The following is a 23,320-nucleotide window of genomic DNA, read 5'->3' on the forward strand; positions in this document are numbered from 1 at the left end:
CTAGCTGCAGTAATACTGCAGCCCATCCACTCTTCTTCTCTTTTTTGACTGAAACTCTTCAAAGAACTGCTGGATGTCCTCTCTCTTTACAACCTGTTGATGAAAAGCCAAGATTAGGAAAGGGAACTGATTACAGAACAGCAATAACAGGTCATTACGTTCACAAGCAAGTCAAACAATGTTGCTGATAAGAATTATTTTAATGGGTAGTAAATTATACTATCTCCATTTTATGGAGTTCATCTAGGCTCAGAGAGACTGGCCTGTTCCAAGTCACACAGCAAGGCAGAGTATGGTGCCGAGCGTGGGCTCCGCCGCCTCCCTCGGTTTCCTCATACAAGATGAGGTCAAAGCAGCACCCATGGCAGGGTCTCTGAAGAGCAGCTGAGATCTAGTGACCGTAGAACACTCCTAGCACATAGTCAACTCTCAATAAATACTAACGAGAAGAGCGGCAGAGCCCGCACAAAAACTGAGAACCAGACGGTCCTAGACCACTGCTCCCTCCCGTCCACAGCTGTCTCCTGGGGATGTCCTTCAGCTCTGCATAAGCACCCACAAAAAGGTGTTTTGTTTTGAGATTTGTGGCTTTCTTCTTTCCTGAAAAAAGGAACCTAAAAACTTTTCCCTCTTCAAGAGTCCCAAATTAAAGATGCTTGTATATAAACAAAAGTAATTGGCAAACACTACAAAAGCACTTCTCTTAGTAAATGAATATCCATTTTATGCAATAAAAATGAGAACTTTATCTTCCATTTGATTGGAAAAAGAATTGGAGCATGATACAAAGATGTTTACGATGTAAGAAAAATAAAATATTTAAAGAAAATAAGACAAAGGAGAAAATACGGATAAAAAGTGAACCAGAACAGCCCAGATAAAGTTCCTGCTCACCCCAAGAGTGAGTCTTGCCAGTGATCTGATCTAAAGCTTTTTTTTTTTTTCAATCCTCACCCAAGGATATTTTTCCATTTATCATCAGATAGAGTGGGAGGGAGAGGGGGGGAGAGAGAGAAAGATCACCGTGAGAGAGACACATCAACCATCTACCTCCCACATGATCTGACCAGGGCCGGGGACAAACTGCAACTGAGGTATGTGCCTTTGACCAGAATCAAACCTTTGACTCTTTGGTCTGAGAGTCGCTTTAACCACTGAGATAACCGCCCAGGGCTGATCTAAAGCTTTCTAAGGGCCATCACAAGAGACAGATTTGTTAACTACTGGGTTTTTCTGTTCATTACTTTTTAATGACAGAGATAACACATGCTTGTTTTTATGAAGATCAAAGGTAGGGGCATGGAGGAGGGAAAAGCAGTGAATGCATGCGAGCAAGAGAAAGATAAAAAGGACAACCATTTGTGTACAAAATGAAAATCCCTCTATTGCTCCCCAGGGGTAAGTGCTGCTAACATACACAAATGGCAATGCTAACTTGAAGAACTTTCTTGGGGTAAGATAAGATATCTATGTCCTGGCCAGGCTGGTGTGGCTCAGTGGTTGAGCGTCAATCCATGCTCCAAGAGGTCGCTGGTTCAATTCCTAGTCAGGGCACATGCTCAGGTTGTGGGCTAAATCCCCAGTGGGGGGCGTGCAGAAGGCGTCCAGTCGATGTTCTCTCTTGTTGATGTTTCCATCTCTCTCTCCCTCTCCCTTCCTCTCTCTCTAAAATCAATAAAGAAAAACAAAATTAAAAAAAAAAAACAAGAGAGAGATCTATGCCCTGGCCAGCGGGGCTCAGCTGCTTAGAGCGTTGTCCCATACACCTGCAGCAGCGCTAAGACAGGTGCCCATTCTTCCCTTCCTCTTGCCTTACTGGTCTGTCCCAGCAGCCACAACAGCATCTAGCCTGGGGTTTCTACCTGCTCAGGAGGTCCGAGCCCTGGGTACTTAAGTCTTTTATGATCTTACTGGAAAACCTGTCCAGTCCTCTCTGCCTTGAAGCCACCTGAAGCTTTGTGGTGGGTTTGATTCCAGGTCAGGACACATACACGCAGGTTGTGGGTTTGATCACCAGTCGGGGTGCATACAGGAGGCAACCGATTGATATTTCTCTCTCTCTTTCTCTTCCTCTCTCTAAAATCAATTAAAAATAATAATGTATGTTTAGGGGAAAACACTACTTATCAATCCTCTAAATGAAAGGTTGTTGCCGGCTCTCTACCATACACCAGTACCGACACGCCAGTTTCACAAGCACTAAGAGTAAAACTGCCGGTCAATCGGTGAGGACCTGGAACCCCAAACAGGTTCAAGATCTAGATGGCTAATACACTCAGACATAACTGCAGCTCAAAGCTCTAAAGTACCTGGCTAAATGGCCTGGAAAGTTACACATACACAATGTTAGTAAGTAGGAGTTCCAGTAGGAAGGATATCTCCTTACCTTGGATCACAAACATTAACACTGAAAGGCAATAAAAGAAAAACATTTCTCCTGCGAGGATATTGTGGGCGGAGACCTAAAAGCACACACATTAGTGTGCAATTTTTAGTTTCTGGACATCCCTACATAGTCACAGCCAATATGCAGAGCAGAAATGTTAAAGAAAAAATACCTGATTTCAATAATAAATCAAATGATTAGTTGGTATCAGAAAATTTGTAGTTTTTAAAATAGTCAGACACAACATTAAAAAGAGGCATCTGAGGACATCTAGAACTTTCTAGCATTATCTTCTGTGGACAAATAAAACAAAAGTAGGTAACTCTTACAGCAACTTAAGGATTTTGTTTGGTCAAGATTCAGTTAGCAATGTCATGAAACAAATAATATAAAAATAGTATTTTCGGTCCTCTTATTTTATTTTTTATGTTTTTATTGACTTTTTAGAGAGAGAGGGAGAGATAGAAACGTTGATGAGAGAAAAGCATCAACATTGATCAGCTGCCTCCTGCATGCCCCGCACTGGGGATCGAGCCCACAACCCAGGCATGTGCCCTGACCAGGAATTGAACCAGAGACTTCTTGGTGCATAGGTTGATGCTCAGCCACTGAGCCACACCAGCTGGGTTTTCTGTCTTTTTAAATCATCACATCAAATTGGAAAATTCTCTCTTAGAAAGATTCATAAAGAGTAACTTTGGTGATAAAGATCTATGTTACAGATACATGTGAAGACTTTGAATAAAATTGTTTCAAATGGGAATGGGAAAAGACAACATATCTATTTTATTCTTTTACATGATTTTAAGTGAGTGTGTGAAAGAGCACTGACAAAGAGCACTGGGACCACACACTGCACAGGAGCAGAGCCTCAGCATAGTCAAGAGCCCGTGCTTGGACACACCTGAAAGACCTCAACTGTCCACTAATGGTGCAGAGTTAAAACAGTTCCATCCATAAAACTCCTGATGGCCTCCTTCCCAGCTCTCTCCCCAGGGCTACGAACCCCCGACTCTCTTCACACAGTTCCAGTCCAGTCCACCCTCCCTCTGCTAGAGCCCAAGGAAAGAAAGAAAATGAGAGACAAGACCAAACTGGGAGAAAATACCTGCAGGCGCATAGCTCACAACAAACTAGTGTTTGGAATTCACAAATAACTCCTACAGAACCCACGGAAAGATAAAGGCCCCTCAGGAGGGTGGACAAAGAACTAGAGGCATCAGACAGAAGAGAAGCTGGTGGCCCACATTAAATTAAACCGAGGAAACTAGCTTCAGACCTAGTCTCTCACTCCCTGGCGGTGGGATGTCACCCTGTCATGAGCTGCAGTAACAAAAGCTTACATTTTCTATCACTAAGCAGTTTCTAAACTCTGCACCTTACACACACTGTGAAGAGATCATAGATTAGCACCTGTGTCAGGTGTCCCCAGGGTTGATCATTTCTGCCTTTCCTATGGGGGTGATGAGGGTCAGATAAGATGCTGTGTAAGGATTATTTGAAAACAGAATTCCCGTATTTGCACACCAGTGCCTAAAGCAGCTTTAGTCACAAGAGCCAAAAAGATGGATGCAACTGCAACCCACACACCTCTGGAGCATGAAGGAACACAATGTGATCCATCCACATGGTGAAATAATACTTGATCTTAAAAAGGAAACTCTTACACACACTACAACATGGATGAACCTTAAGAACATTATATTGAGTAAAATAAGCCAGACACCAAAGTAAAAATACTGCGTGATTCCACTTAAAGGAATGAGGTCTCTAGAGCTGTCAAATTCCTAGAGATAGGAAGTGGAAGGGTGGGTCAGGACTTTAGAGAGGTGGGTGGAAGTTAGTGTTTAATGGGGACAGAATTTGTTTGGGAAGATGGCGAAGTTCTGGAGATGGCTGATGGTGAAGTTTACACAACAATGTGAACGCTGTGGATGAAAAGAGGCCATGTACTAAACCAGGAAGTTCAGGGGAGGGCCACATGGTGTGCCTTACAAACTCAGACCACACAGGATGGTCTGCACATAAAATTCCTAACTAAAAGCAGGTCATGGGGGGGGGGGGGGTAGTCATGTCCTACGCCTGTAGCTTCCTTGACAAAGATCAACCTTAACAAACCCTGTCTACTGTCTTTTTCATCTACGATAGCATACCTTTGAAATGTCTGGGGAATCTTTCCCAACCACTGGCACCAGAGCATGAGACCACCTTGTTATCTAGTTGCCCACACACCACCTCTGTGTACTATAATGTTAACTGTTCTATACCCATCAATGTAAAAGAAATACATGTCCCTCCATTTTGCTTTTCATTCAATCCCAAAGATCCCCCACCACTATGCTTTCTCCCGCCTCTCTAATCTACCACTAATGGAGCTAATGTAACCCTCCTTACATCTTCTCCTTTTATTCTAATGTATAAAATAAACTGTAAAACTGTCAAAAAAGTAAATAAATAAAATAGTCCACCCACGAACAGTCTTAGTTCTGTAAAGAGAAGCACGAATCTACATTAACGAGAGGATAACTTTTGCATAGATAAGAATAACTTTGTAAAACTCAATTATGACACAAAATACCATTTTTAATACTATATGCAAAGTTAGTTCTCCAATTCTTCCTAACTTTATGTATTGTAAAACCAACTTGAAAGGTTGTTACTGAAAAATCAATATCTGAAAAAGGAATAAAAGAAGTTAAAAAGCAAAAAAAAAGGAGAATAACTCTACTTTAAGAACTGTTGGGAAGCAGGAAGTCCTACATAGCAACAGTGAAGCCGCTTTTAACTTCTGAGTTTACAATTCACTTTGCAGCAAGGCAGCACTATGACTCTGTCCAGAAACCTAGGCAGCTACAAGTTCTCCTCACGGTCATGAAAAGAAAAAACGACCTAAGTAAGCTGGCAGAGACTTCTAAGAAAGCGAAGCTCAAGGCACTTCCTGAGGATCTATCAGAACAGTTACTGTCCATAAGGACAACCTCAGGCCATAAAAGTTAAATTTTGGCCCTGGCCGGTTTGGCTCAGCGGTTAGAGCGTCGGCCTGCGGTCCACAGGGACCCGGGTTCGGTTCCCGCTAAGGGCATGTACCTCGGTTGCAGTTTGTCCCCGGCCCTGGTTGGGTCGTGCGGGTGGCAGCCACTCGATGTGTCCCTTTCACATCAATGTTTCTCGCTCTCTCTCCCTCCCACTCTATCTGAACAAAAAAAATGGAAAAATATCCTCGGGTGAGGATAAAAAAAAAAAAAAAATTAAAAAAAAAAAAAAAAAAGTTAAATTTTGTTTTATATCTGCCTTCAGAAGATGAACAAGTATTTTAGAAAACAAAAATCACCACAAACAGCCCTGGCTGGTTTGGCTCAGCGGTTAAAGCGTCGACCTGCGGTCCTGAGAGACCCGGGTTCGGTTCCCGCTAAGGGCGCGTACCTCGGTTGCAGTTTGTCCCCGGCTCTGGTCAGTCGTGCGGGTGGCAGCCACTCAATGTGTTCCTTTCACGTCGATGTTTCTCTCTCTCTGTTCCTCTCTCTCCCTCCCACTCTACCTGAACAAAGAATGGAAAAATGTCCTCGGGTGAGGATTAAAAAAAAAAAAATCACCACAAACATATGAATAGTAAAGGGCTAGGACATATTTGCAAATTCATCTGGAATGCTATTGAAACCATTACACATTGTACATAGAGTCGGGGTCCCCCTTACAAGTATATAGATTTTCTTGCTGGCAAGAGACATGTTTTAGCCCTAATTATTATAAAGTTTTTACTCTAAACTATAGAACCCAGAATCCCAAAAACAGGGAGTAGTTTTAATTTTTTCCTGCCTGGTCCTTTTTTCTTCCTCCTTCAAGGATCCATGCTTGAAGGTCAGGTCAGAATCGGTGTGTCTGATCCTATGGTCTTCTAAGCTACAACTACTCTCTCCAAATCCTGTGTGACTGCTCCGTCTCTCATTCCTTCTGGCCTAGAGTCAGGATGATGGACACCCAGTACAGCTTGTCTGTGGGTGTCGCACCACCTCTTATTTATTTCTGTTAGCTCTGCCTGCATTAAACTCTCAAGTGCCCAGTTTAAGATGCATGATTTTTTTCATCAAAGAAAATAGTTTATTCAAAACAGACAAGGCTATGATTAAAATTCTTTAACTCAACATACCGTGCCTTCATCAGCAAATCTCTTGAGATAGTCTTTAAGTTCAGTCTTCAAGTCATTATATTCTAAATCAAAACAACAAAATAGATAAGCCATTGGCTTTTAGAAACAAAATATTTCTTTACCACTATTTGAATATCTATAAATTTTAGTTAATAAATTTTTTAGTTAATAGTTTTTATTTTTCTTTAAATCTGCATAGAAACATGTTCCCAGTTTCTCCTAAATTCCTTTATTTTGATATCAAAAGTGATACTTTTTTCATTAACACAAAAAAACTCCAAACCAGAGATAGCCTTACTCCCAAAATGATTAGCTACGGATTTTTAAAAGGGTTTCCTATCTCTCTGGAATTCTAATATTTGAAATCACCTCAGATTTGTCAAATATTAAGTTTTAAAACTTGTTCACTCATTCAATAGTTTGCATTATGTAATGAAGCACCTGAGGGCTACAAAAATAATTTAAATGCAATCTCCATCCTTGAAAATCTTTTAGTCTAATAAAGTCAAAAGAAATTTAATCAAATAGTTACAAATAAAAAATGAAAATATCAATGCCATTAAAGGGGCACAAAAGTGGTGGCATCTCCATAGAAACTGGCTGGGATAGAAATCACGAAAATAAGAGGGACCTGCTGGGGAAAATGTAAAAGCCTGCAATTAAGAGTTTGGGGATATTTTCCACTCTAGTGGTTTCCTGTGAACCACTGAAGCAACCTCAAGAACTGTAAAAAACATGACATGTAATGCTCAATGAAACTTATTTTTCATTGGATGAAAAAAGAAATGCACTCTCCAATATTCTTTACTCACACATCTACCCTTCATCAAAATAGCACATGCTGTGGTTTCTCCAGCATGTAATTATTCTAGCATGTAACCCTGATTCAATGATAATAGCAACTAAATGCTCAGTAACATTACCCTTAAGCAAGTATAGTTGAGGTCTACTATACAATTCCAAATTTAAACTTCCTTTCTATTAAATTAGTTATCTTCCATATATATGTATGTATTTTTTTTCTTTTTTCAATAGCGAAGAAAACTTTATGAACTTCATCAATTTTCACACTCAAACAGTATTTACCACAAATAAGTTCCACTTGTTGGACTCTGTTCATGCTGTTAAGGGTGTCCATTAAAGGGTCTGTCCTGTCAGCTGCCTGGTCAACCTTGCCCTTGTTTTCATAAGCCAGAACTGTGTCATATTCATCTGTCAGGAAGAGGACATCTAGATCTCCATACATTTTCTTTAAAAAATAAAACCAGTTTCCCCATTAGAACAGCATATTATTCTCAGAAAGTCAACCTCATGAGGATCACTAAAAATTTAGTTTTTTTAGATCAAATGCCAGAAAAACCTGAGCCTTTTCCCCCAGGGTTGCTTGAGTGATTTATTCTTTTTGCCCACATCTCTTTTAGAAATCTCTCAACTTCCTAGTAGACGTTGTATGGTCTAAGAGATCTTTACTTAAAGGTGATTGACTTACTGTGACTCTCAAGCACTTTGTATTTCCAAGCAATTTTACAATATAAAAAAAGCTAATAATTACTATTTTCCCACTAAAATGAAGCAAATAAAAATGCATAATTCTTCATTTCTTCCACAAGCATTTAGATTACAAATACTATTTTATAAATTTGCTTAATATAAAAATTTTGGGTGGAGGAGAGTATGGGGGGATAAATGGTGATGAAAAATAAATAAATAAAACAAACAAATAAATGAATAAAAGTTTTAAACTCCTCTACACTCCTAACATTAATTTCATAAATATAGTTTTCAGATATTGTTATTTTAGGCATCAGTCCATAAAACATACTGACACTGAACTTGATCAGGTACTTACCATACAGTCTTTGCAGGTACATAACTTGCTACGCCAGTTCAGGGGCCAATAGGTGGCACAGTCTTTCTTTATAAAATGTTTAGCTTTAAGCTCCTGAAGTTTGCAGCCAGACTGTGATTCTGTGTTGAGATGTTGATTCTTAAATACTGTCTGAAATAAAATTAAGTTTTGAAGTGTATTTTTTAAACTTTCATGTTTTCATTGTTTAGATTTATAAGAAGATTTCTTTAGGCTAAGTGCACAATTGAGATCCAAAGCTATAAAGCTTACAGAATTAATTTTGCTTAAGTTTTCTTTCTTTCTTTTTTTTTTTAATCCTCACCCAAGGACATTTTTCCATTTTTTGTTCAGATAGAGTGGGAGGGAGAGAGAGGAAGAGAGAGAGAGAGAAACATCGATGTGAAAGGGACACATCAAGTGGTTGCCACCTGCACGACCCAACCAGGGCTGGGGCCAAACTGCAACCAAGGTATGTGCCTTTAGCGGGAACCGAACCTGGGTCCCTCTGGACTGCAGGCCGATGCTCTAACCACTGAGCCAAACCAGCCAGGGCTTAAGTTTTATTTCTTTTATGGTTCCTACTTCATCTGTTACCTGGAGATCAGATTCAGAACTAGAGCTGGTACATGGTTCATTAGTCTGCTCTGCTTTAACTTCCTTGACAGCATCCTTTGCATGTTCTGGAACATCCTCTTTGAGGGTACTATCTTGATGATCTCCATTTTCAGGTTTGATAACTTCCTGATCACTTATTCCATCAACATTCAACGCCAACCCATCATCCTCAGCAGGTACTTTGGTTACTGTTGGTTCAATGAAACACACACAACACAGATCCACAGACCTATTAGACAATAAAATCACTTTACCTGCTTAAAAAATATTTCAGAATCTAGAAAAGGAGAGTCAGTCTTAATCTCTGCAGTAATGAGAAAGGAAACATCAATACTTTTTTTAGATTATGCGTGCCAATCCAGAGTTCAAAAAATTGAACAGTTTGTTTAAAAATATAATCACTACTTAAGCACTTTATATGTAAAGGAGAAAGGAAATACCACACATGTTAATGAGAGATGGTATACCTCAAGAAGCAAGAGGCTATAGTAAGAGATTTAACTGCATACACAGGTTACAGGGCAGTTTTGAAAAGACAATCAGCTTTTCTTCATGGGGAAGGAATAAAAAAGGATAGGAATAGAGGCAGAAATACTGTGAGGGAGCTCATGGGACATGATGGCATTTCAATGTAATAGGAGATGAAGCATGTGCTGACAGGGAAGGAAATGAACTAGTGGGGGGAGACCACTTAAGCAAACCCAATGAATATATATACAGGTCCAGTGGAAAGTGAGAGAGCTGTGAAGAGTATGACCAAAAACAGGGAGCATCAAGTTTAAGAAATTTGAGACAAATCAAAAGTGTAGGATAAGATCTTAGGTATGGCTGCTGTTTGTGGTTTATCAGTGAAGTGTTCCCTTAAGGTGAGATGGGCAAGAAATTAAGAGACCAGAGCAGCAGATACCATACATGCCACTTTAAAAAACTAAATAATACATATGGCATGACCAATAAAATAAAACATGCAATGCCTCAAACTATTCATTGCTGATTAGTTGTTTTGGGTCAATTTCTTAGTGTACAATAAAAACACTAGATAACATACCTACCACCCCCTCCCCAATCAACAGCACATCTTACACTTAAAAAAAACAACTTATTTGGGTTCTTTTTATCTTTCAAAGTTCCATTCAAAAACTGCTTCCTTCAGTTTCTTTAATTCTAGTCTCATGCATACTCTGCATCATGCCATTTAAGTACAAATTTGTTCTTGGTAGTCTCCTAATCAACCAATAAGTACCTTGTGAAGGAGGAACACATCTTACACTCTTTGTCTATACCTCAGAGTCCAGTTAGTAATAGTGTTAAAGCCCTGGCCAGTTTGGGTCAGCAGTTAAGAGCGTCAGCTCTCGGACTGAAGAGTCTCGGGTTTGATTTCGGTCAAGGGCTTGCAACTCAGTTGCAATTCAATCCCTGGCCCTGGTTGGGGTCGTGTGGGAGGCAACCAGTCAATGTGTCCCTCTCATGTTGATGTTTTTTTCTCTCTTTCTCCCTCCCACTCTAACTGAAAGTCAATGGAAGAATATCCCGGGTGAGGATTAAAAAAAAAAAAAAGTGCTGCCCTGGCCAGTTTGGCTCAGCGGTTGGAACGTCAGCCTGTGGACCAGAGAGTCCCGGGTTTGGTTCCCGCTAGGGGCACATACCGAAAAAAAAAACCAAAAAAACGGGGGATAAAAATTCTGGAACGAACATACAAATTTCACAAGCACAACTTTGTGTCATAACAACTCCACAGAGACACCTACCTGCAAATTGTGCAGCATAAGCCCACAAGAAAGAGCAGCGCTTCATACAGGCCTGGCACACCATCTCCTGGAAATCCCCACTCTCGGGGGGAATGGCGCCAAGATGCTGTGAATACAGAAAACTAAGTATTTTTCTTGAGATCTCTAAGTTGTCCAAAATACTCATTATTTTATAAACAAATACTGCAATACTACAGTGATCATATCTTTATAGGATATTTTTAGAAGAGCAACTATAATGTAAAATATAACACAATTCAAAAAGAAAAGACCTTTTCTCCTTTTGTGCAGATAATGGCTTTAAAGGGTAAAAATTTCCTTACCCTTCCATGGAACCAGTCTTCACAGACCACGCACTGGATCATCTCATCGGGAATCTAACATGGAAAGCAGTTTGATTACACTGAATTCTGAGACGTGGAAGTAAATCTGGCACACAGTAAAATTTGATATTAAATAATTTTCTACCAAACCTGTGAGATCACTATCCACAGAAATATCCAATGGGAGAGTGAAAGACTGCAGATCAAGGGGCCAGAGAGAAGTTCATTGTACATAAACTGGTGGCACAGAAGGGTTACAGTGCAATGAGCACTTCGCAAGCCACTGTCACAGCACTTCCACATCAGTGACTTCATACGTGACTCTCACAAACCTTTATAAGTAATGTATTCTCATTTTATACATAAACACAAACCCAGGCCCAGGGAAATAATATGAATTGACCAATACAGAATGTGACAAATGGGACTTTTTACCATATCATGCTGCCAAGTCACTGAAAAATAAATGTTACAATCTCTCTCTCTTTTTTTTTTATCCTCACCCAAGGACATTTTTGAATTCATCTTCAGATAGAGCAGGAAGGAGAGAGGGAGGAAGAGAGAGAGAGAAACATCAATGTGAGAGAGACACAGCAATACTGGTTGTCACCCACACAACCCCAACCGGGGAGGGGACAAACTGCAACTGAGGTACATGCCCTTTGTGGGAACCAAACCCGGGTCTCTCTGGTCCATGGGCAGACGCTCTAACTGCTGAGCCAAATTGGCCAGGGCAAATGTTATAATCTTTTAATATAAACTGAAACAATTTCCCTAGTTTGAATAAATCCTGGCCTAGGAAAGTTATATATCATAGGGCATAAACTACTTTTAGAATAATTTTCCTTTTGTTTCCAGGCTTTCATAGCTACTGATTAACATTCCAATGTAATTATGTCCTTTCTTCATTACTGGTTCTTACAGGAAAAAGAACCCATATATGTAATCAGTTTTATTCTTTCTGCTGCCTTGATCAATTTATTCATCATCTTATTTTTTTCTGTCTTTTGAATTTAAAAAAGTGTTATAACACTTTAACCCATACCTTAAAATATCCAATTTTAAGGTTTTATCTTTGTTAACTCAAAGATATATTTAATTTTTTCCTCTAAATAATTTGGTTCAATAATTATAATTCCAAGACAAGAGAAAGGAAGACAGCAGAAAGCTAATTTCATTAACTACAAAAAGACTACTTTCAATCAGTAAATACATAAGCAAAATCTAACCCAATGACAATACGGGCCAAAGATATGAAAGGACAATTCAGACAGAAGGTTAATTACAAATTTCCAATAAACTCGTCAAAAGATGCATAACCTCACTCATGATCAAGGAAAGGAAAATTTTCAAAAGATAGTTCTTCTATCTATTAGGATGGCAAAATTGTAAAAGACTGATAATATGCAGGGATGACAACAGTGTTGGGGAAAAACCAGTATCACATACTGTAGGTAGCTGAACACTCTTCACAGATATGATCACAATTTTAAATACAAATATCCTTTGATCCATCAATTCTACCTCCAGGTATCCATTCTACATAAATCTTGCAGGAGTTTACTCAGTTATATTACTGTATAATGGTGTTCACTGCCACTTTCTATATAATAATGAAAATACAGAACACGCCATTCTGCTATAAAATATTTAGGTAACTAAGGCTTGTCAAAGATAAATTGATAAATGAGAAAAGCAAGTTGCAGAAGCGAATGTATAAAATTTTTATTTTCGTTAAAAGAAAAGGAAAACTACAAAGTAAAACACACATTCACTCACTTATATGTGCACAGAAAAAGGCCTAAAATATATACACTGAAAAAATTGTTAATAGTGATTATGTCCGGGAGAAAGACAGTATAGGAGTGAGGAAGAACTCTTTTTGTGTGTATTTCTAATTGAAAATTTTTTTATATTTTTTTTATCCTCACCCGAGGACATTTTTCCATTTTTGTTCAGGTAGAGTGGAAGAGAGAGAGAGAAACATCGACGTGAAAGGGACACATCAAGTGGCTGCCTCCCGCACGACCCCAACCAGGGCCGCGGACAAACTGCAACCAAGGTACAAGGTACGTGCCCTTAGCGGGAACCGAAACCGGGTCTCTCTGGACCGCAGGCCAACGCTCTAACCACTGAGCAAAACCGGCCAGGGTTCTAATTAAAAATTTTAAGAGGATCATTTGTACATGCTATTTCTTTCCTTCCAGAAAGACAAGAAATTGAAGGCCATTTTTTTAGAAAGTATTCAGGAGAGTAGAGCAGGCAGGTAGGCAAAGAAGGACAGGAAGGAGTAAGGTCCTGGCCTTGGGAAAGTCCATTCAATATTTCATTCTTATGATGTAAGAATAAGAATAGTTGATGCCCTGGCCGGTTTGGCTCAGCGGTTAGAGCGTCGGCCTGCGGTCCGGAGAGACCCGGGTTCGGTTCCCGCTAAGGGCACGTACTTCGGTTGCAGTTTGTCCCCGGCCCTGGTTGGTCGTGCGGGTGGCAGCCACTCGATGTGTCCCTTCACGTCGATGTTTCTCTCTCTCTCTCCCTTCCTCTCTCTCCCTCCCACTCAATCTGTACAAAAAATGGAAAAATATCCTCGGGTGAGGATAAAAAAAAAAAAAAAAAAAAAAAAAAGAATAGTTGAGATCTGTACCAGTTTTGATCCAGCCCAAATTCATCAAAAGGGATAAATCCAGAATCCTTTACAATCTCCAAATTCCCCCTTGAACAGCTGCAGAGGCCCAGATATGACAAGAGCCTGAGGAATGAAGGCTAGAGATAACATAGTCCCACAACCTCCAATTCTTACCTCATCTTCAGGATCGGGATAAGGTCTCTTACAAATGCAGTACAATCCAAAAAAGTTGTCATTATACTTATTGCCAGAATTTATCTTTGCTTTGTCCTGAAAGATATTAATTTCAATATACTAATTTTAACCATAATTTCATGCACTATGACATTTCTGCATTCAATAAATGTCTACATTAAATATACAAAGAAAAAGAATTCACTCCTATTAAAGGGATACTTTTTCCAGGATACAGGGAAAAATAATTTATCTTCTTTGAAGCAACTGGAGGAAACTGAATATACCCACTTGATAACACAGAAATAAAAGTTAATCGTAAGTATTAATTATCACCCTATAGCCCTGGCTGGTGTGGCTCAGTTGGTTGGGCACCATTAGTGCAACTGGGGGTTGCCGGTTCAATTCCTGGTCAGGGCACATGGGCAGGTTGCAGTTCGATTCTCAGTGGGGGACATCCAGGAGAAACCGACCAATGGTCCACTCTCACATCAATGTTTCTCTTTCTCTCTCACTCTCCTTTCCTCTCTCTCTAAAAATCAATTTAAAAAATCTTTTAAAAAAATTAGCAACCTATGTAAACTGGCATTACTAAAATTTCAAAGTACTTAACAGCCAGCTGTAATAGCCAAAGCCCCCAGGTTATTAGGATGTAAAAGTAAAAAGCAGACAAGAGTCTGGTTGGGGCTGCTCAATGGTTAGAGCACCGACCTGTGGACAGAAGGGTCTCAAGTTCAATTCCAGATCAAGGGTACATACCTAGGTTGCAGGCTTGGCCCCAGCTCCAGTCAAGGCATGTGCAGGAGGCAACCAATCAATGTGTCTCTCTCACATAGGTGTTTTTATTTATTTTTCTCTCTTTCTCTCCCTAACTCCCTCCCTCCCTTCCACTCTCTTTACATAAAAAAAAAAAAAAAATCAATAGAAAAAATATCCTCGCCCAGCCAGTGTGGCTCAGTGGTTGAGCGTTGTTAACCCATGCACCAAGAGGTCGCCCATTCAATTCCTGCTCAGGGCACATGCCCAGGTTGTGGGCCAAATCCCCTATGTGAGGCATGCAGGAGACAGCCAATCGATGTTCTCTGTCTTCAATATTTCTATCTCTCTCTCCCTCTCCTTTCCTCTCTCTCTAAAATCAATAAAGGGAAAAAAAGTATATATATCCTTGGTGAGGATTAATAACAAAAGCAGACAAAAAATTGTCTAAAAATAATCTTCAAAGGAGAGAAACGCCTAACAGTTTTAGCAACTATGACTGAACAATATAAAATCCCTTACTTTCTTTCATTTCTGTTATTTCACTAAAAGTTATTGTATAAGCATAGTTTTTATTAGCCAAAAAGCAGTGAAAAACTCCTGCGTGCATCTAGCCCACATTCATTATTACCAAGTTTTAATTATCCAGTTTTTAGAGTCATATCCTTTGCTTTAAAGCCTTAGAGCTTGCCCAGCTAGTATGGCTTAGTGGTTGAGCATTGACCTGTGCACCAAGAGGTTGCTGGTCTGATTCCTGGTCAGGGCACATGCCCAGGTGTGGGTTCCATCCCCAGTGGGGGGCATGCAAGATGCAGCAGATCAATGTTTCTCTCTTACATCAATGTTTCTATCTCTCTCTTCCTTCCTCTCTCTCTAAAAAATAAATAAAATAAATAAAAGCTTTGGAGTATGAGCACAATTAACATAATTAAATCTGAAAAGAAGTGCAAAGAACATTTTCCCAAAATCTTCATATTAATTATAATCTACACTGTAGGCTCTAAACAGGTTACTTAGTTTTCCAACAGGATAAAAAATGGAGTCTAGCCCTGGCTGCTTTAGCTCAGCGGTTAGAGCGTCAGCCAGTGGACCATAAGAGTTGCGAGTTGGATCCTGGTCAAGGGCACGTACCTTGGTTGTGGTTTGGTCCCCAGCCTTGGTCAGGGTCGTGTAGGAGGCAATTGGTCAATGTGTCTCTCTTACATCGATGTTTCTCTCTCTCTCTCCCTCCCTCTCTCCCACTCTATCTGAAGATGAATTACAAAATATCCTCAGGTGAGGATTTAAAAAAATTAATAAATAAAAATGGAGTCTCATATTGATTTACCATTTGCAAAGAATAAGCATAAGAACTTCCCTTTTGGAAAATATTTTTTTTTTTTTTTATTTTTTTTATCCTCACCCAAGGATATTTTTCCATTTTTTGTACAGATAGAGTGGGAGGGAGAGAGAGGAAGGGAGAGAGAGAGAGAGAAACATCGACGTGAAGGGACACATCGAGTGGCTGCCACCCGCACAACCAACCAGGGCCGGGGACAAACTGCAACCGAAGTACGTGCCCTTAGCGGGAACCGAACCCGGATCTCTACGGACCGCAGGCCGACGCTCTAACCACTGAGCCAAACTGGCCAGGGCTGGAAAATATTTTTTTAATCCACTCTGTCAAATATCAATCTCAATTATTTTCAATGCATGTATAGTTACAGTGCTTACTTACAGGAAATAATTTGCAATCCAAATTTTTAAACTTGCTGTTTCCACAATCACAACGAAAATTTCTGAAACAAAGGAGGAAGAGCCAATTTTAATTTTTCTTTTAAATCTAATGACTTTTTAAAGTTCCTATCATAGCCCCTTCCCTTTAAATTCATTTCTAGGATCTAAAAAATGGCTTGCTTGGTTGCTGCTCGTGTATCCAATTCAGAATTTCTCCAAGCACATAACAATAAAAGATTTAACTATTCTGGAAATTAACATGCAGAAACATATATATATAATAACCAGATACACAAGTAAATTAATGGCAGAGAAGGATGAGTAGTTTGAGTTTGTACCATAATCATATTTTAAAAGGCCATCTGGAAAAACTATTGTCTCAAATTCTATTACATAAAACTATAATAAATTGACCAGTACATAGCTACTTTAAATGGAAAAGCAAGATTTTAAAAAAAATGCAGCTAGGAAAGAATCTAAACATTTAAAAAGCATTCAGCACCAACCACTGATTGTCTTTACCTTTTTGTGTACAGCTCAAATAGTTTATGACTTCCATGACATTCATAACTGCAAGCTAGGCAAATTCCTGCTGGTTCTTCTCCCTCGGGGGTGCAGGTACTACAGGCATATAGTGCTTGTCTCTTTACTGAGACCTAAAAGACAGCCCCAAAATGAAAAATAGAGAATTAATGAAATATGGCATAGTTACCTAATACCCACCCATATTGTGATCTGAAAAATCACTGAAATCAGGTTATCTGTGGCCAAGATTTTCCTGTAAAAACTACTGAGACTAATAAAAAAGCTTATATAAGAGAGTGCCGCCCTGGCCGGTTTGGCTCAGCGGTTAGAGCATCAGCCTGCAGTCCCGAGAGACCCGGTTTGGTTCCCGCTAAGGGCATGTACCTTGGTTGCAGTTTGTCCCCGGCCCTGGTCGGTCGTGCGGGTGGCGGCCACTCGATGTGTCCCTTTCACATCGATGTCTCTCTCTTCCTCTCTCTCCCTCCCACTCTACCTGAACAAAAAATGTCCTCGGGTGAGGATAAAAAAAATAAAAAAAAAGAGAGAGTGCCAAAACACTGTTTCATATCACTATATACGTACTATATTAGTGATTGCTTTCATACAATTTTTCTTACAGTGATAGGAAGTTTAATGTTTTCAATCAGCTGTGAATAAGCTAGAATACTTATTCAGTTTAACATATGAAAAAGTAGGAAAATGTGTACAGGTTGATGTAAGTAATATCACACTTTAATTTTGGTAAATGCTTGATTCCATCAAAGACAAAATCAGTGCATTAAAAAATAATCCCTTTGATTTTTTTAGATGCATGCTGAATCACTTAGAGGTGCAGTGTGGTGATACCTGCAACTTATGTTCAAATGCCTCATCACAGAATGAAAAAGAAAAAGTGTATTATAAAGAAGAGGAGAAAGATAAATGGAAAATGTTAAAAAATGAATATATGTAAGAGATACACAAGTATTCATAATATTCTTCTTTCAACTTATTTGTAGTTTAGAAATGTTTTGAAAAAAAAAAGTTGAAGAAAAAACCGGCAAGACTTTTAACAAATTTTGATGATCACCCTCCTGTAAGAAGGAAGAAGACACAGGGGAGCTTCTGGAATGCCAGTGATGTTCTATTTATAGATCTGGACGGTAGGTACCTGCATGGGTTTGTTTTCAAGCCCTACATATTATTTGTGCAATTTTCCATATATTTTACTACAATAAAAAGAAAAATTTAAGTAAGTCTGTTTTATAAAGCTAACCACAATTCAAAAATAGCTTATATACAGACATTTTTTAAAAAAGAAAAAAGCAGAGAAAAAGTTGTTCTAGTGGTGACCAAAGGTTTTAAATTACCAGCCAACATCTGGGACTATCTCTGGATACCAGGTGTATTTAAAAATCTAACCACTTCGCAGTGTAAACTCAACTGGTATTATGATCTCAGTCCATACCACATAAAGACCCCAACACTCTCTACATTCCCTAATATTCCATTCCATTGCCCTGGAAGACAACCATCTTCACCCTACGAATTCTCATCCCTTTGGAGTTTTCTTCTACCCACCTCGATCCATTTTTGTACCTAGAAATATACAGTATGAGTCACCCAACACTACATCACACCCCCCTCAAATTCCTGTTCACGTCTTCCAAACGCCAAATTTCCTCTTCAAGCAGCCCCCCACCCCGACTTTGCCAAAGCCATCTGCTGTTCTAGTTCCTATCTCCATGGGGGGGGGGGGGGGGCGACCGCAGAACCACAAGGTACTTGTTTCGCCTCCCCAATCAACTACCAGCTGAACCAAACTGCACAGAACTAGCTGTCAAGGAGCCCAGCCCATAAGGGGAGGTTTTCGAAGCCGGGCTCTCTCCTTGAACTCTCTTTGCCTCTCCCATTCGGTTCCTAGTAAATACCCTTAGGGTGGGAAAAGTCGGGACAAAGATGTCTGGATTTGAGAGGTCACGGGGATGGCTTCGTGAAAAGCAGCCGGGCACCGAGAAGAGGCTGCGGAGGAAGAAAAGAGCAGCTGCTCCAGGGCCAAAGCCTGGCGAATCCTGAGCGGCCGGAGGAGAACCGAGGGAGGAGGGGACCCCTGCTGGACACAGGGTGTGGAAGGGGGCCCAGGAGGCTGAGGGTAAAACGGCAGCTGGGCCCGGGCTGGGGGCGCCTACGACGAACGGCGGTCCCGATCCACCACGAGGAAGACAGCCGCGGCAGGCGGGAATAGGGTAAGTCCGGCGGGGAAGAGAAGGTTCCCAGGGAGCCGAGGGAGCCGAGGGAGCCGAGGGAGCCGAGGCCCCCGCCGCGCGCCCACCTGCGAGTAGGAGCACTTTTCGGAGTCGCTGCCGCCCAGTACGGCGCACGCCTCATTCTCCAACTCCTCGTCCTCCTCAAGTACGTCGACCAACGATACCACGGGCTCCAGCTCCGAGTGGCGCCCGGCGGGACCCTCAGCTCCGGCCATCCTCAACTGTCACCAGATCGCAGCTTTGCTCCGGCAGAGGCGGGAAAAGCGGCCACGAGAGGCGTGGCCGGAGGAGGCGGGTCCTGAGTGTCAGGAACCAATCCCAAAATAAGGAAAGCAAAGGAAGGGGGAGGAGCGACTTCCGACAAACGGAAGTCACTCCTCTCCCTTCTCTCGCCTGAGCTTGCTGGGGACTGGTTTCCGCTTCCGGGTGCTACTTCCCGGTGGCGCGTTCTGGAAACTCAGTGGTTGCCATGGAGGTTTTAGGCGAGTACATTGGGCTGGACGGGCAGCCGCAGCAACTGCGGGTACTTTGTGAGGCGCCGGACGACGTCGACCCTTTCCAGGGGCTATTGTCCGGCTTGGCCCGGATGAGGGAGCTGGTGGCCGAGCTCTTGGGCCCCCAGGTACAGCCGGAAGCAGCTCCAGACGGGGCCTTGATCGGTGAGTTCTGAGACGGTGGAGGGCGGGGAAAGGGAGCCTGGGGGAAAATCTCTTCGGGGAGCCCGTGTACAATAGAAGACGTGAAAAAAGTGAGCCTCGGGGGAAGCAGAATTCCACCTAAAAATTGTTGACACCTTACGCCCTATTTGGGCGGAATCTGGGCTGATTTATCCGGGCTGCTTCTACCCAAGTGTTTTGTGTCATTTATCACGCACACATTTGCTGAACGCCTACTCTGTGCCAGGCACTGGGCCGAGCTCTGGAGAAAGAATAAGGTGGGCCCTGGCCGAGTGGTTCCGTTGGTTAGAGCTCTTCCCCATAGGCCCAGGTTGCGGGTTCCATCAGCGGTCAGGGCACTGACAGGTATCAACCAATGAATGCATCAGTAAGTGGAACAACAAGTTGATGTTTCTTTCTCTCACCCTTACCCTTCCTCGCTAGAAGAAAGAAAAAGAAAAAAAGGTGAATTTGACACAGTTCCTTTCCTTGTGAGGGGTTAAACAGGACCTCAGAGTTGTGAGGGGTTAAACAGGCCAACACTCATATTAAAGAGTGGAAGTATGGCCCCAGGACCATTTGTAACTAATGTGTACTGCAAATTGAGAGGACCCAGGGAGGCTTCAGAGAGGGCATGACTTGAGTTGGGTGTTGAGATGAAAAGGGGTTTACCAGGTGTGAATTACAAACGTGTGGACTGCCGTCTATCCTAGGAATAGAAGGTTCAGAAGATTGGGACCGATTTCAGTCTAACAAGTTTTAAGACTCCAGCCACGACTCTCCCATATTCCAGTCTTGTAGGTGTGGTTTGAAAGTAGAAACATGAAATGTAACTGCGTTAATATTTTTTAAATCTTTATATTTTGAATGCAAAAAGGTGGGTATATTTTGACTGCCCTAGATGGAAGAACCTGTGAACTAAATACCGGAGTTAGGGCTTAACTCCTCTGTAGAGTAGCTTAAGCTCTACTTTCTTTTTTCCAGCTTGACACTCCAGATAATGTGAAGGATCCAATTTGGAACATTACACTGAGTTCAGATAATAGATTGTTTCCATATGACGTATATTGTCTGTTTCTTGGCTCCAGAAATACCTCTAATCTGTTGAAAATGTTATCATTGGCATGAGGACAGGCGTATATAGCTAGAGCCTTTTTTCCCCCTTTATTGCTTTTTTTTTTTTTTTTTTTTTTTATCCTCACCGGAGGACATTTTTCCATTTTTTGTTCAGGTAGAGTAGGAGGGGGAGAGAGGAACAGAGAGAGAGAGAAACATCGACGTGAAGGGACACATCGAGTGGCTGCCACCCGCACGACTGACCAGAGCCGGGGACAAACTGCAACCGAGGTACATGCCCTTAGCGGGAACCGAACCCGGGTCTCTAGGGACCGCAGGCCGACGCTCTAACCGCTGAGCAAAACCGGCCAGGGCTCCCCTTTATTGCTTTTAGAGAGAGAGGAAGGGAGAGGGAGAGAGATAGAAACATGGATGAGAGAGAACATCGATTGGTCACTTCCTGCATGCCCCCCACTGGGGATTTGGCCCACAACCTGGGCATGTGCCCTGTCCAGCCATCGAACCTGCGACCTCCTGGTGGGTGGGTTGACATTCAACCACTGAGCCACACTGGCCGGGCATAGCCTTTTTTTTTTTAATGTGTCATTACTTATTGAAAAAATAACTGCCACCTATTCTGTTCATTGTGAGTCTAGTTGCATTGACTAATAACTGATTGATCAGTGGAAACCAGGACCCTGAAGGAACACACTGGGAAAGCTGATGAATATTCTTTTGAGATCCTCCCCTGGAACCTCCCCTAAAATCCCCACCCTTAAAAGCCTTTAGGACCTAGGACCCAGCCTTGCTCTCTCTGTGGAGCTTGAGGTACCTTTCCCCACTCCCTTCCCCCAGGTGCGTTTTCCTTGCCTCTCTCTGTCTCCTAAGCTCTAAGGGCTCTTTTTTTGCCTCTTTAACTTGTTTCCTGAGCCCATTTCTTCTAAATAAACTTTCCCTTATATAGTCCAAAAATAAAATGGCGGGTTAGTAATATCTTTGTATAGGTGGATATGTTTTTGTATTATTTGCTTAATGAAATCTCCATAAACCTTAGGTTTGAATTACCTTTGTTAAAAGTGATAGAGATAGCCCTAGCCTGTTTGGCTCAGCGGTTAGAGCATCTGCCTGCAGTCCAGAGAGACCCGGGTTTGGTTCCCGCTAAGGGCACGTACCTCGGTTGCAGTTTATCCCCGGCCCTGGTTGGTCATGCAGGAGGCAGCTACTCAATGTGTCCCTTTCACGTCGATGTTTCTCTCTCTGTCTCTCCCTCCCTCCCACTATCTGAACAAAAAATGGAAAAATGTCCTCGGATGAGGATAAAAAAATAATTGATAGAGATAAAATGGTGAATTTTGTGTTATATTAATTATCTCTCAATTAACAAATAGTCTACAAAATAAAAAATTGTAAGTACTAAAGAAAAATGACAGAATTTAACACTAAAAATACAAATAATCCAATTCCCAGATACAAAGGATTCGGCTAGACAGTTCTCCAAAAAATATATGTGGGGCTAATAAACACATGAAAAGATGTTCAACATCATTGGCCAGCAGGGAAATACAAATCAAAACCACAGTGCGATAGCGCTACATGCCCACTAGGATGTCTATAATCAAAAAGAACAATAACTGCCCTGGCTTGTTTGGCTCAGCAGTTAGAGCGTTGGCCCCAGGACAGTAGAGGCTTGGATTTGATTCCCAGTCAAGGGCATGTACCTTGATTGTGGATTTGATCCCTGGCCTCGTTTGGGATCGTGCAGGAGGCAACCCATCAATGTGTCTCTCTCACATCGATGTTTCTCTCTCTCTCTCCCTCCTTCCCTCCCACTTTATCTGGAAAAAAAAAATCAATGGAAAAATATCCTTGGTTGAGGATTAAAATAAAAAAAGAACAGTAACAAGTGTTGGCTAGGATATGAAGAAATTGGAGCCCTCATACGTTGCTGATGAAAATGTAAAATGGCGTACCTTCTTTGGAAAAGAGTGTGGCAGTTCCTGAAAAAGATAAACATAAAGTTACCATCTGACCCATCAGTTCCTCTCCTAGTTCTCCCAAGAGAATTGGAAGCATATAGTGACACAAAAACATATACAGTATGTTTATAGCAGCATGGTTCATAATAGCTAAAAAGTGGAAAAAACACAAATGTTCATCAAGTGATGAGTGGATAAACAAACTGTGATATATCCATATAGTGGAATATTGTTCAGCAATAAAAAGGAATGAAGTACACAGACATACTACAATGTGAATAAACCTTGAAAGCATTATGCTACGTGAAAGAAGACAGTCACAAAAGGCCACATATTATATGATTCCATTTATATAAAATGTACAGAATAGACATCTATAGAGATAGAAAGTAGATTAGCGGTTGCCAAGGACTGAGGGGAATAGGGAGTCACTGCTAATGGGTATGAGATTTGTTTCTAGAATGATGAAAATGTTCTAGAACTAGATAGTGGTGTTGATTGCATAATCTTGTGAATATACC

General features: G+C 41.2%; 3 protein-coding genes across 3 annotated transcripts in view; 2 read left to right on the top strand and 1 right to left on the bottom strand.

The window, feature by feature from the left end:
* On the bottom strand, positions 1-19,540 carry UBR7 (ubiquitin protein ligase E3 component n-recognin 7). Its single transcript, XM_036251380.1, has 11 exons — positions 19,177-19,540; positions 16,863-16,996; positions 16,342-16,402; positions 13,869-13,964; positions 11,069-11,122; positions 10,746-10,851; positions 8,977-9,185; positions 8,383-8,532; positions 7,620-7,782; positions 6,534-6,595; positions 1-93 (listed from the first exon to the last, which is right to left on the bottom strand). The coding sequence occupies exons 1-11, from the start codon at positions 19,324-19,326 to the stop codon at positions 1-3; spliced, it is 1,278 nt and encodes a 425-aa protein (XP_036107273.1). The 5' UTR covers positions 19,327-19,540.
* The window catches only part of GON7 (GON7 subunit of KEOPS complex), a 4,534-nt gene continuing 714 nt past the window's right edge, over positions 19,501-23,320 (top strand). The window contains exon 1 of the mRNA XM_036270111.1: positions 19,501-19,770. Within this exon, the coding sequence (XP_036126004.1) occupies positions 19,581-19,770 (190 nt within the window). The 5' untranslated portion in view covers positions 19,501-19,580. The remainder of the gene's footprint in view (positions 19,771-23,320) is intronic.
* The window catches only part of LOC118635384 (four and a half LIM domains protein 1-like), a 14,901-nt gene continuing 11,238 nt past the window's right edge, over positions 19,658-23,320 (top strand). The window contains exon 1 of the mRNA XM_036270101.1: positions 19,658-19,770. The gene's annotated coding sequence lies outside the window, so the exon portion shown is untranslated. The remainder of the gene's footprint in view (positions 19,771-23,320) is intronic.

The sequence above is a fragment of the Molossus molossus genome, unplaced genomic scaffold (assembly GCF_014108415.1).
Source record: "Molossus molossus isolate mMolMol1 unplaced genomic scaffold, mMolMol1.p scaffold_m16_p_1, whole genome shotgun sequence".
Classification (NCBI taxonomy): Eukaryota; Metazoa; Chordata; class Mammalia; order Chiroptera; family Molossidae; genus Molossus; species Molossus molossus.